General features: G+C 36.5%; 1 protein-coding gene across 2 annotated transcripts in view; it reads right to left on the reverse strand.

The window, feature by feature from the left end:
* Window positions 1-14,795, reverse strand: part of klhdc8b (kelch domain containing 8B) — a 211,657-nt gene that overhangs the window by 2,673 nt on the left and 194,189 nt on the right. For both annotated transcript variants that reach the window (XM_073938798.1, XM_001339539.7), the window contains one exon: window positions 5,268-5,369. In XM_073938798.1, the coding sequence (XP_073794899.1) occupies window positions 5,268-5,369 (102 nt within the window). The remainder of the gene's footprint in view (window positions 1-5,267; window positions 5,370-14,795) is intronic.

Below are 14,795 nucleotides of genomic sequence, written 5' to 3' on the forward strand. Positions count from 1 at the left end.
TTATTATTATTATTATTATTAATAATAATAATAATAATGATAATAAAATAATAATAATAATAATAATATGTAATATTAGAGTGAAAGATCATGTGACTCTGAATACTGAAGTAATGAAGCTAAAAATTCATCATTAAAATCACTGGAATAAATAATTAAATTAAAAAATAAATTCCTTTTGAACAGTTATTTTATAGTGCAATAGCATTTTACAATTTTACAATTTGTCATATATTTTTGATGAAATAAATGCAGCCTTGGTGAGCAGGAGAATCTTATTTTAAAACATTTTTAAAACTCCTACTAACCCCAAACTGTTTGTTACGGTAGTGTACAGTATATACATTTTAAACACACACAAAAAAACTATTCTCCCAGTCTACAAGCCATTTCCGCATTCATTGTTGCCTATTTCAGCGTGATCAGCCAACATATTCAGGCAGATGTACAGAAACACTGCACACTAGACAGCCTCTCTAGCCATTCAATCCACACAATAACCTCTCCACATTAGCATACCACAAGTACATTGCTCTCTCTCACACACACTGCGGATGTTTCTTGCAGATGAAGCACATGCCACCTGGTGGGTTTTGGGACTAAAGCAGGTTTGAACAGGTGGCACCATGCAGATTTCTCCAAATTATGTAACTCATGCAGATTCTGTGGCTTATGCTTCAGGAAACTTTTCGTCTGATGTTGCAAAATAAATAAATAAATAAATACAAGCAAAGTTTCTGTGGTAACTCCTGAAGTCGAAGTGAACGGTGGAAATGATCTCATCTTCTCCAGGGTCAGTTCAACTTAGCATTTTTCCCCCACTGTTCTGCCTTCAGACCTACATCAGCACACAGTATCTACCACCACTGAGTTAGTCAAATTGAAGTGCAGATGATATGGCTGGGCTGGTGCGCCGACTATTGTTATCATTATTTCCTGGCAGAACAAACACTTGGGCGAATCCGCTAGCAGTAATCAGAAGTGTCACGTCGAGCTGTGCTCCAGCGCTCGTGTGGAGAGACTCTGTGTGCTGCTACACATCCTCAGGCGCTCTTATGTTCACACTAATACATATTGGTTAAAGCAGATTTGAAGAAGCTGCTTTTGTAAAGACTGGATTTATCTGTTGTGAATGAATTCACTCCAATTCTCATCTGCACCCCAGCATTTCTTAACAGAAAGGAAAATCAGTACAGATACACATTCCATGGTTCTTTCTGATGGCAACAAAGAGTATATAAAGCTGAATCGTCAACAAACATACAGAAATGCTAAAAATCTAAAAGCAATGAAATCCAAATTTCTAAATTTCATAACCTTTGTTTACACTGCTTAATATATTACATATATTTATACTATATTACATATACTATTCATTCATTTTCATTAGGGAAATCCTGAAAGCAGCTTTTTGTAATCATATTTGGATAATTAAGCTATTAAAGCTTTCCAGGTTGTTGTGTTCTCAGATGATAAATTACATGACTCGTAGTTCAATTCTTTGGCAAAAAGGTAAATTTTAGTTGAAAAATTACATATTTACATATTGCTGCTAGCATATTGTTAGTCACTAACACAATTAGACAAACAAACAAATAAAGAAATCCTGCAGAAAATCCTGCAAAATTAGAAAACCTAAAGAATACACTTCCTGACACAAATCTAGTCACTTATCCAATTTTTATGAATAAGAAATAATAACTGGACTTCAAGTGGATTATTTGGTATCAGAAGTAGCTTATATGAAAGGCAAAGGCCTCTAGATTACGCTTATTTTACCAAAATAAAATATGATCATGATTTATTTTTTGATTTTTAATCATTTAATTAGGACAGTAAGGTCTGACTTTGATTGGACAAAAAGCCAAAAAGTCTGTCACTTAACAGAAATAATGTACAGTATAGGATATAAAGTCATAGTGTCATTGATAAAGTCGATTAATATTGTGTGTGACTCTGATGAGTTCATCAAGGTTTTTTGATTTAATCTTCAATGCCTTCTCCCTCTTAACCTAGACATGCTCAATAATGTTCATGACTGGTAACTGGGCTGGCCAATCTTCGAGCACCTTGATCTTCTTTGCTTTTTAGGAGCTTTAATGTGGAGGCTGAAGTATGAGAAGGAGCGCTATCCTGCTAAAAAAATTTGTCATCTCCTGTGGTTTGTAATGTAATGGGCAGCACAAATGACTTGATACCTCAGGCTGCGGATGTTGCTATCCACTCTGCAGATCTCTTGCACGCCCCTATACTGAATGTAACCACAAACCATGATTTCTTCTTCACCAAACTTGACTAATTTCAGTGGAATCTTGGTGCCACGTGGATTCCAGTAGGTCTTCTGCAATATTTGTGATGATTGGTATGCAGTTCAACAAATGTTTCATCTGAAAAATCTACCTTTTGCCACTTTTCCAAATGATTAACTAGAAGTCAAGTTATTATTTGTTGCACTTACAACTGGGATTTAAGACAAGACTTTTGTCAGTGAGTGTATAGTGAAATGGAAAAGGGCTCCCTAATCTCTTTCTGGGTTTCTCTTGTTCTCGGGATTTTACAGCTTGTTCTCGGGATTTCACAGAGCTGTTATCAAACTGAGGTTGAAAAACAATATACACTGGTTGGACCAATATGTTATATATATATATATATATATATATATATATATATATATATATATATATATATATATATATATATATATATATATATATATATATATATATATATATATATATATATATATATTTCATAATGAGTTCTTACTTACTTTCATTTGTTTTATTTCAATGAAATGTCTTGTGATTTTTTTAATTAAAGATAAAACAATACAGCCATATAATTTTCTCAGCTTTCTTCACTCATATTTATCAAGTATGCCAAAAAATTGGTCCAAAACTGTCTGTATAGGAAAAGAAAAACTACAAGGTTTTTGGCCTAAAAGGCATTCCCAAATGTGATTAAATAATTTTCACAGAATTGTCTCCTTTAAGATACACAGAACAAAATGGCAAAACTGTAAATGGAGGGGAAAAGTAAATATTAAATATATTAACTATGAATATATTACCCTAGAAAGTGGAGTTACTTCACACTTTTTTGATTGTAAGTCCAGTACTGGTCCTGCCAACAAGCATGACACATTTAAAGTCACGGAAGGTCTATTTGGACCTGGACACACTGTATAAATTCCCTTAAATCTGAATTTTATCTGGCAATTTACTCAAATTTACTAAATACTCTCCCAGATAGGATATCTATGATTCATTTAGATGAATAAAAAAGAAACAAATATCATGATCTGAACATTGTTCCTAACTACACACTGATAATCTATACATTTCCATCTAATCATGATTTTGTTTTTGCTCTTATAATGATAACCTATGATGATTCAGCTTTCTCTTTCTGCAAATTCACAACACTACATGAACACTTTAACACAGCCTCCATTCACAGCGAAAGATGGTTAAAAAGGTGCACAGGAAAATAAATTATAGACGACCCCGCCAAATCCTGGCCCAATCAATGAGATACTGATTTGCACTGGATTAATGCTATCACAGAACCACAGTGTTTGGCAAAATATGGTAAGTCATTTGCGATGGAATGTTTACTATACAGACATTGCCGATTCAAACAGGATCAAGATAACAAATAACACAAATAACTTCTCCAGTTATTACAAATGACTAGAGGTCATCAGATAATACTAATCCCATGCGAATAGGCATTTCAATCACCTTTCTCCATCATTCCGATATTGTGTTTGAACTTCAACAGATCATATTAACCACACCTACAAGCAAACTAGGATTGAATTTTAGTCATGTGTTTGACTGATATGTGCATTAACACAGAGCTGGATGGGTATACCTAATAAAGTGGCCAACAATGAATGACAAACAATGCATGCATGGAGCAAATCAAACCAAATGTTCCTAATGTACCCTGAAAAATACATCCATTCAATCCTTGTTCAACACTCTGTATACTGTGGTAATACCTTAACTAATGAGCATAAATGGGTATAAATGAGTACATTTGAATGAGGCCACAGATGATTTAGGGACAAAGTATTTGAAGAGCAATTTCCTGAACATCAGCTACAATATGGCCCTAATAGGAGCCATTAATTCTGAAAAGACACAAAGAGCCACAGGGAATGAAGCATCATCTCCTCTAGTTATGTGATTGTGTGTGTGTGTGCACTTATGTCCATATGGCCTGAATATCCAACACCAGTTTGTAAGAAGAACAGAGGAAAAAGACTAAACTAAAGACTAAACCATATGAATGAAGACATAAAAAAGGCTCAAAAACAGTAGCTAATAAAAAAAAAAACGACAAGAGCAGTAGGCTGTAAAATAAGACACCTGCAATGAGACACCGCATGAAGGCGAATAAGGACGGAACCACAAGTGGTGGAGGAAAGAGCAAGCAGGTGATGAAGGAAGAAGTTCAGCGCTCAAACGTGAACGTTCTCACACTTTATGAATAATAAAAGATGCTCACGCACGTACACAATCCACCATCGACTCCTGTGATGCCTGAAATTCTGTCTATTTCTAGACATGGGAAAAGATGAAATAAAAATGTGCCATGTTTAATCTGTAACGCTCTGCCCTAAATATGACTTGTTTTTGGAAAGACGAAGGAATTTCTCGCCCACTCTTTGAGCTGACATTTATTGAAGAAATCTCTCTCTCTTTCCCTCTAGTAATGTAGCCACAGACAAACAGACCGGAAAGAAATAAGGCAGTATTTGAGACTGATATTCAGAGCCTCCTCAGTGGAGCGTAAAGTACAAAATGAACAAATGATTTGGTTTAAAGTCATGCCAGTCCAGGGAACAGGCTGCCATTGTTTTATATAAAGCTAAGCATGAGTCAATTGACTTTCCAATTAAAAAACAAGTTCTGCTTATGAATAAAACCAGGGAACGTCAATCAAAGAGTCAACGTTTCCTAAGAGAAGCTCGGACAGTTCATGAAGTTGTTGAGATGTGGCCTGTAATTGTTGCAGATGGTGTACTGTGAGGTAGTTTCGTGTTGCTAGGTGACATTAGCACACAGTACTTATTCATGGATGCACATAAAGACCTGACATAATGAATCCATTTGCTTGATATGGCATTTTATTATGAGGCCATTTCTGCTGCAGGTCGAACTGAAAAGCTTTTGGTGCGCTTTGTGGATTTATTTGCCGGTTTTCGAAGCTCAGTTGATCCGATTTGCATAATCTATTCATCATCAGCAGTTACTTACCGAGTCCTCCTGCAGCAATGACCCGTCCACCGAGACAACCAGCTACAAAGTCTGCCCGCTTCTCTCTCATCCGACAGCTCCGCGTGGCCTTCAACCACACACCTGATGAAAAACACATGCCAAAGATCAGAGGTCAGGGTCATTATTACTTTCTAAAAGCTAAACATGCAAAAACTTTTAATAATAGTAATAATACAATTTGAATAAACAATAAAATGATATAGACATACAATAAAACCAATATACAGTGGAGATAAAAATGACTTTTTGAAGTTATCTTGACGGGGTTAAAGAGCAGTTGTTAAGCACATTTCGTAAGTTAATGGTACATGTATTCATCCTGATCTGTCACAGTACAGGCATCACAGTTTGGTTCATGTACTGTTATTAAAACTACAGCACAGTTGTAATTGTAAATTTACAGCGCACTTGTACATTTTGCCAGTAAACTGTAAATATTACCAGTAATACTGTAAAAATTGCACTGTAAATGAATTATTACTATTGTGCTATAAAACTACAGCACCATTGTAACTGTTAATTTAGGGTGCACTTGTACATTTTGCCCATAAAACTGAAAAAAATGCCAGTTACAGTATAGTGTAAAATTGATAGTGCATTGTAAATGGATTATTACAATTGTGCTGTAAAACTACAGCACAAGTGTAATTGTTCATTCACATTGTTAGCATTTAACACTGAATGAAGCACATGAGGTGTACCTGAGGTGACCATTGTCAGTTTTCTGTTGTTCAGCTGCAAGAAATAGAAGCCGTTTCTAATATATCAATTCGAGGTGTTGGTTAGAACAAAAACTCCATTTAAAATGGAGAATATTCCTTTTATCGTGTGCTGTTGCTTTTAGTTAGTACACGACTTCCAGACGTCCTCAGTCTGGTTTTCCCTTTGTTTAGATTCAGGAATTCAATACCTAGTCCAACCACTGGGTGTCAAACTTACATACTGCACCTCTAAGTATCTGTCCAGTTACCACAGCCGTTTCAGAATGGAAAGCCATTCTTTAGAGGCTGAAACCCTCCGACAGCAGGTTGTCCAGATGAAGGCCAAAGAGATGAATCTTTCAGCCAGAGCAAGAGAAGCAGTTCATTTCATATCTGTGATTTCTAGAATTTTACATCTTTGCAATGCCACTAACCTATTCAAGTCCACCAAAAAAAATAAAAAAAAATAAAATAAAATAAATAAATAATAATAGAAATAAAGGCTGCAAGAAAAACAAATACAAGAGAGGACAGGATAATGCAGAAAATATTTTATTGGTAATTAAATATCAAATCATTTCCATCATTAAAACAAATATTTAATTTAATCTACATTACCATGATATCAACTGGCTGCAATGTGATCAAACACTTAGCTTTTAAGTCGCATCGTGGCTAAACAGCATCTCTGGTGGGTGATTTTAAATGGTAAATTTCAGTTGATCCTGTGCTACCCGAATAACATCGCTCCAGGAATTAAAGACCTCCTTGGGGTCTTAACAGATCAATATGAAACTCCAGCATATGTCTCTGAATCACTTCAATTTGTCCAGATGGAGAAAGTAGCTTGTGGCCATTTGTCAGCATGTGGGAACTGGCCAAAGCTGACAGGGAAACCATCATGTACTGTAATGACTGCAATAAAACAAAACAAGCACTGAAAGTCAAAGTCAGATATTTAGTCTCCAGTACAGGAGGCTTGATTTACAATGTCAGCGATGAGCAAACAGCTGAGGACGTGTCATATCTGTCTCTATTTTTGATGCCCTAACATGCCATGAGTATGCAGTCTCTGGAAAGCGGTCTCCCTGCATGACACCATCTGCCTGAGAGAAAAATGATGCCCTCGCTAATCTCAGACGTTCCCGTAAACGTCATCTTCACTCACTCTTTTGACTTCTCTGATTTTTCTTGGAGGGTACTTTAAAATCTGTTCACTCTATTTCCTTTCTCTGTTATAACCTTCAGCCACCTGCCATCTCTTTCATCCATTGTGATCTTCAAGCTTCCGCTTCGTCTTTCAATTCATCCCATATTTTCTCCTTTCTGTCTTCGCATAAAGGGTTGCGGTGTGTTTGAAAAATACTCACTTGTCCATTTCTGCCTATACTTATCAGACTTAATAGCCCTCTTGCTCAAGGTATCAAGGTGATGTGGTCCTCGTGAGGATGAGAAATGCTCAGCTATAACCCAACCTTGTCCTGACTGATGGCACAATCTGTGGAGCTGCTCTGACATCTGTCTGGCAATTGAATATCTTCCAGCGCTGTTTGACTTTGAGGATTTTAACACCTCAACAGGGCCATAAGAAACAGAGTTTTCTTCCTCTGATGGCAAAAGTGTTGTACTTTAAAAAGATGCTGGAAGTTTCAGAAGTCAAAAATGTTGATTTTGCCAATATGAGTGAATATATGAGTTGATACACAGACAGATTGGTCATTTATACATAAGTGTTGATGATTTTAGTCATAACTGATTCATTGAAACACACTTCATTCATTCATGGAGGACAGGTGGAGGTGAAACATTTTTGCTACTTCAGATAAAAACATTTAGCATTATTCTTGTAATCTTATCTTATTTTTTTTTTTAAAAAGCTAACATAAAATGTAATCAAATTGATGACCAGTGCTTGAGGGTAACTGGGGTCTGTCACAAACTGGACTGTATATCTGACTATTGTTCAAAAGGCAGAGCTGTAATTCTCCATGCAGCTTGTAATTCTCTATGCAGAAAACTCCCCTGCGTATATGCATTAAAGGGAGAGATCAATACAAATAATGAAACTTTGCTCTTTGTTTGAACAAGCGCACACATTGAGATCGAAATTAGAGTACAGCCTACAATTTCCTAAACTCCAAGGTCACTGCTTAGTCCTATTTGAGGTTAACCTGACAGTAGTATAAGTAAAGTTTCTTTTAACCCTTATACAAGTTATTGTATGACGATGGTTTGTTCTGTAGACTATCGAAAAAAATATATACCTTTAAGGGGCTAATAATTTTGACCTTAAAATGTAAAAAAAATAATAAAAACTGTTTTTATTCTAGCTGAAATAAAACAAATAAGACTTTCTCCAGTAGAAATAAATATTATCAGACATACTGTGAACATTTCCTTGCTCTGTTAAACATAATTTGATAAATATTTAAAAAGAAAAACAATTTCAAAGAGGGGTTAAAAATTTTAAAAAAGTTTCTGTTAAACTGGGTAGACAATAGTGTAAAGTTTTTAGTTTCATAAAAAGTGTCTATCTAATGTGAATCAAGCATGCAATTTACAAACCATAAATATTATATAATACTTTTATTCAACCAGCAAGTTTTTTTTGACTGGAAATGACACAGGCTTCTCCAAAAAGAGGCATCACTGTGGAAAAAAAAAAATTCTTATTTAAATTTAAATTTTTTTTTTCACTGTATTTTACTTTTTTGTGTGTATTTAAAAGTCTGAAAACTTAAACAAATTTTATTTGTTTTAAAATACCAGTAAATGGTGATATATGACAAGTGTCACATCCATCCTTTTATGATTCAGCTCAAGTCATTGTGGGAGATTTGAATTTAGCAGCTGATCATGTGATGCACTGAATTTTCTAATCATACACAAGGGTTATTTCATGAGTTACATATGTGAGGCACAGTATAAAAACTTAAATTAGATATTTTAAAAAAACAGAGAACACAGATGAATTTTTTTTTTTGCAATTGTAGAATGAACGTAAATATTAATCATAAGCTCCTTCAGAAATTCTTCCCTGCATTTGTCACTCAATTCAATCACTCACCCACTTTATATGCAGGAAATGAGTCTTGTCACACATCCAAATCGATAAACAAGTTCACTGAAGCTGAAATCATTTTAATGTTAAAATGGCCAGCCCAGAGTCCTGATCTAAACCTGACTGAAAATCTCTGGAATCTCTTGCTGACAAAATTATGGATTAGAAACCGACTACAGTCAGCAAACTGTGAAAGAGACTGAAAGAAGAGCTGATCAGACGATGTCCTGTTTCATTTCATTTCAGTAGAAATAAAATTAAAGCACAAATGAACATTTTACTCAAAACACATACCTATTGGCAGGTCTAACTGTTTTTCAAGAGCAGTATAATTTAATTGAATACTTTATAAGATGGAACAGCAGGACCCCAGACAAATAGGCTGAAGACAACAGGGATTCAAAAATTAATAATACATTTGCCTCCTGCTGGCTGTCAAAAAAAGTCAGAATCATAAAGTGTGAGAAAGACATTGTTGTCTACCATTGTCTCTTCTGATAATGAAGCTTCACATTTAAGCACATCCTTTAAAACAAAACTGACATGCTGTGAAATGCTGAGAAAGATAGCGAAAGATCAAAGATGCAGGAATGAGCTTTCTCAAACTATCTGCCTGTTTTTGCTTTCACAAATATACAGCAAGGCAAAGCTTGATGGTAGTTAATGAAGCGTGGCAGCCCTAGTTTGACCGGTCAAACTGTTTTTCGAAGAGAGAGAGAGCCATTCACCAGCTCACTATGTACAGGTAAGCTGATTGTATGAGATTAAAGCCCACTGAAGGGAGAAACGGAGAGCAGCGCAGAGAAGAAAAGATTTGGATGGAGGGAAGAAAAGAGAAATGGTTAGCCAGGAACAATTTCCACCTCCCACTGGCCCTTGTGAAACCATGAGATAAATTGGTTGAAATTGCCAGTGACTCCATGCTGACAGGATTCTGAGTGTTCGTCTCCCTCTCTCTCTCTCTCTGTGTGTATGTGATGAAAATGGAGATGAATTAGGGTCAGAGTTCACCGATAACACTCTGGAGCTCTACATTACACACAAATGGTTCATGAAGGGTGTGTGTGTGTACAGTGATGATAGCTTCTATGATCTCCTCTGCTGATCACATTTCATTCTCAGATTCATCCGGGTTCATATGAGACTATTAGACAGCAGGCAAAGAGAAAATTGCAGGCCCGAAGCTCTTAAAGGCTAAACAGCCAAAAGGGTAAATTTTCCTCCTCCCCGCAAAGATCTGAATAAACCTAGTTTACACTTTTACAGGAGCAAGTCCTTTGTATAAATAAGACAAAGCAATGTGAACCTATTTTTGATCTATAGCAAAAAACATATTTTTGACATTCAAAATAGTTGAATAAATAAATAAAGAAACTAACAACATAGGTTAATTCTGAAAATGTAGCCCTGTATACATTTCTGGAAATTGCGAATTTTGTAACCAGAGGAAAGTATGGCTGCATTTCGTTTTTAAAATGAACCCTACGGGCGGTATGACACCGTTCCTTTTCATGCTTACCGCTTATCACTGTGTGTATGGCTTTTCCACTGTTACCAGTTTGTCCAGTAGCTTGTTGCGTACATTGGCAAACTTGAGCGGCAGAGTGGTAAAACAAAAGCCGAAAAATAAAAAACCAGTAAATAACAGGGTGACAATGTGGTAAAATTTGAAAAAGTGGTAAAAATCAGGCTGCTGCGAGGGCTTTTCTTTTTCTGGATTGCTTTCCAAAACACTGTTGGTTGGGTTTAGGGAATGGGTGGGCACTGGTCTATCAGTGGTTTTTAAAATGCTATCAGTTAGGTTTAGGGAAGGGGGTGGGTGGGTTTATTGGTCAGTTAATTATAAAAGTCCTCAAGCTGCAGGTATTAGGAGGTTTTCCTAACGTGCAGCCAGGGGTTTCTGTCATCAATAAACTACGACAGTTCACGTTTATTGAATAGTAAAAAGAATTAATAAATCTAAATGAAACCATCCTTTAAAAGTTACGTCGTGTCTTCAGTTTTGGGCTCAGGCATGTTTTGCACTCACACTACAGGCGTACTGCACGTTCAACCAAACCGTGCTCTGGCACACCACTTCCAACCGGGTCAGGGCCGGCCAACTGAGTCAGGCATTTCGGAGTCCTCACAATTGTCAAACCCACCGGGAGACGTGTCTGGGCATGGTTCGGATAGCATAGTGTGAGTGCACCCTAGGTAAGATATCTGCGCAGGACTAAATTTTTAATCCCGCTTTGAATCCAACCTGACTGCTCATGGTTATATTCATCATTTGTTGTGCCGCTGCCCGACTCGCCCTGTTTTCTACCCGCCACGCCTGTTCCCACTGTAAAAACACACACACACACACACACACATAGACACTCAGCACCAAGCATGTGACACACAGACAGCATCACGCTCTCTCTCATTCACATTCACACACACACACACACACACACACACACACACACACACACACACACACACACACACACACACACACACACACACACACACACACACACACACACACACACACAGCACCAAGCTCTCTCTCTCATTCACACACATACACACACATAGACAGCAACAAACAAGCTAAACACATTATGCTCTCTCATTCACGCATACATATGCGTGCTTGCTCAGGAGTCAGGAGCGATATTGTTAGACTCCTGTTCAAATTATACTAGTTTCCGACCACTCTCAGGCTTTATTCGGAAATGTATTTCCACGCCGCAAGAAATCTGGTCGGGTCCCCCTAGGTCAGTCGACAGCGGCCTCTGGTGGATTTATGCAAGAACAGCAGGCACGAATGGCACACATGAGAGAAATTTGAGATCTCAAAAAGCGTACACAGCGACTACTGGTGGATTCGCAAAAACAAAAACTGCAAAAACGTAGCTTCTGGGACGTATTTGGCTCTCTCCAAAAATGTATATAGGGGTACGTAATCAGAATGAGCCTGGGTTGGAAAATAAGGCATATACTTTCATAAACACATTTTAGAACACACTTTAAAAGTACATTTTGTAATAATATTTACAAAAATTTTCACTTAAATTATATTTTTTTGTGCTTAAATGTTTTAATCTATTGACTAACAAACTAAACTTAAACTAGAGTGTTACTTGATATCACATTTAAAGTTAATATATTTGAATGTATACAATTAAAACTTCATTACAATTTGTAAATACATATGTATGTGTGTGTGTGTGTGTGTGTGTGTATATACACACATAAAATATATTTAATTTTCGTTTTAAAATATATACTTAAAAATATATATTTTACATTTATAAACATAGAATTAAGATTTATGAAATAAAAAAATAAATACACACATACATTTCATAATCCACAATTTTGAGGTGTACTTAAGTTTGACAAAAATCACTGTTAAGTGACTGATTAAATTTAATATACATTTAAACTATAATACATTTTTCTTTTAAATATTATACACTGTGTGTCAGCGATTTAGTGTGTTAAACATTAGATCAATATGAGGGCACTTAAGGCGGCACGGTGGCTCAGTGGTTAGCACTGTCGCGTATGGGCTAGGGCCAGTTGCATTTCTGTGTGGAGTTTGCATGTTCTCCCTGTGTTCATGTTGGTTTCCTCCGGGTGCTCCAATTTCCCCAAAGTCCAAAGACATATGATAAAGGTGAATTGGAGGAACTAAAATTGGCTGCAGTGTACAGTATTTTAGTACATGTGTGAATACGAGAGTGTATGAGTGTTTATCAGTATTGGTTGCAGCTGAAAGCTGCGTAAACATATGCCGGAATAGTTGGCGGTTCATTCCGCTGTGGTGACCCCTTATAAATAAGGGACTAAGCCGAAGGTAAATGAATGAATGAATGAATGTATGAACGAACAAATAAGTGCATTTCTATTATCATTATAAGCATACTCTTTTGAAAGTATGTACAATGTATTACTTTTCACAAAGGTATTCCACTTATTAGTGACCGTTTCCTTGAAAAACCTGTGATGAAAATCAATTATCTTACCATCATCACTGTTGATTTAGAGTCAGAAAATAAAAAAGCAGGAGTAATGGATCACAGCAAAGTCCTCAAAGCACTGCACCTTTCCTTTGAACTGCAGCTTTAGATTAGCTGTCTGCTTGCTCGCCTGTCTGTGTGTCTCTCTGTCTGTCGGTCGAGCTGTCGCTTGCTATTGAACCAGACATGCACACAGCTGCGCTTCTCTCTGTAGCTAAAGAGCAGGAGGTGTTGCATGATTGACAGTTCTGCAGGTTCAGAACAACGACCCAGCTGGAGATGAGACCCCGTGTTTATTTAAAGCCCACAAATCAATCATCTCTTCTCTTTCTATTACACTCACACATGCGCACGCCAGCATACACCTCTCGTCTGATCTACAGTCTGCTGAAAAATCACATTTTTTCACTTTACAGATGCCTTTCTCTGTGTTGGTCAGCATGTACTTTAATCATGACACGTTACAGTGCTCCAAAATCTCTTTCAAACTAGACTAAAGTAAGCTTTGGTTCATGCACAGTTACACATTTGCTGCATCTAGAACTACACACTTCCTTTCTATATAGTAGGCAAAAAACATCATGAGACAAAATAATTATGCCTAAATTCGACAAACTCCCCCGATTAATTTTTGTAGTGTTCACACACACACACAGCCAACTAATATTTAGCAAATAAGAACCAACTCTTCTCCACAGAGAATGAGACTTTTTAATAAACATTAATAGACTCATAATGCTGTAAAGACATAGCATTATTTTTATTATTATTATTATTATTAATATGTCTCTGTGTGCTCCAGTTTCTCCCACAGTCCAAAGACATGCGGTATAGGTGAATTGGATAAGCTAAATTGTCCAAAGTGCACATGTATGTGTGTGAATGAGTGTGTATGGGTGTTTCCCAAATTGTTTTGCAGCTGGAAGGGCGTCCGCTGCGTAAAAACATATGCTGGAGTTCTGTGTGGTTGCAGAATGAACATCTGCTCCATTTATTGTAGAGATAATATACAGTTTAACCCAAAGAATGACCAGTCTGGTAGATGAAGAAGAGACAGATTCAGAAATGTAAATAAATAAATCAAGTTTACTGAAGATAGTTTGCAGTTACATAAGCAGAAGCCAGCTTCAACACTCGCAATCAGTTCCTAGGCCACTCTGCTTACAATCACCAATCAATAACAATTATACTTTCACTTAACGTCATTTACTGCGTCATGCATACAGGTGTTCTAACCTGATTGGTTAAAACACAGATAGACTAGGAACATTTCCACGTGAGGTTCGTGCGTACAATTTTAAACAATATCTAAACATAAACGTCATACATCCCTTAGACTGATTAGAACTGACTCCAGACCTGTGAAACGGATCAACAATCAAATAGAGCACACACACTTAAAGTACAATCTGTTTCTTATCCAAGGCTGAGTGTACTCTCAGCCGTCTTTATCAAAACTGGTTAAAAAACGGTATAATCTACATTCAGGCAGTTATAATCTTTACTACACAAAGTCTATTTTGAATAAAAAGTAGAATCACTTTAAAATAATTAACCGTAAAAATAGCAAAATCACTTTTAGACATTTTAGATAGTATTAACTCATAGAAAAAACAATAGAAACAGTTGCTTCCAGTCCTCAGCTCCAATCAAGGTCTCTGTGACCTCTGACCTAGTTTGGTAGTTTCTGAAAATAGTTATAAAGAGACAGGCAAATGCACTGAACATTCTTATATTAAGCAATGTGTTA

The sequence above is a fragment of the Danio rerio genome, chromosome 23, assembly GCF_049306965.1.
Source record: "Danio rerio strain Tuebingen ecotype United States chromosome 23, GRCz12tu, whole genome shotgun sequence".
NCBI lineage: Eukaryota > Metazoa > Chordata > Actinopteri > Cypriniformes > Danionidae > Danio > Danio rerio.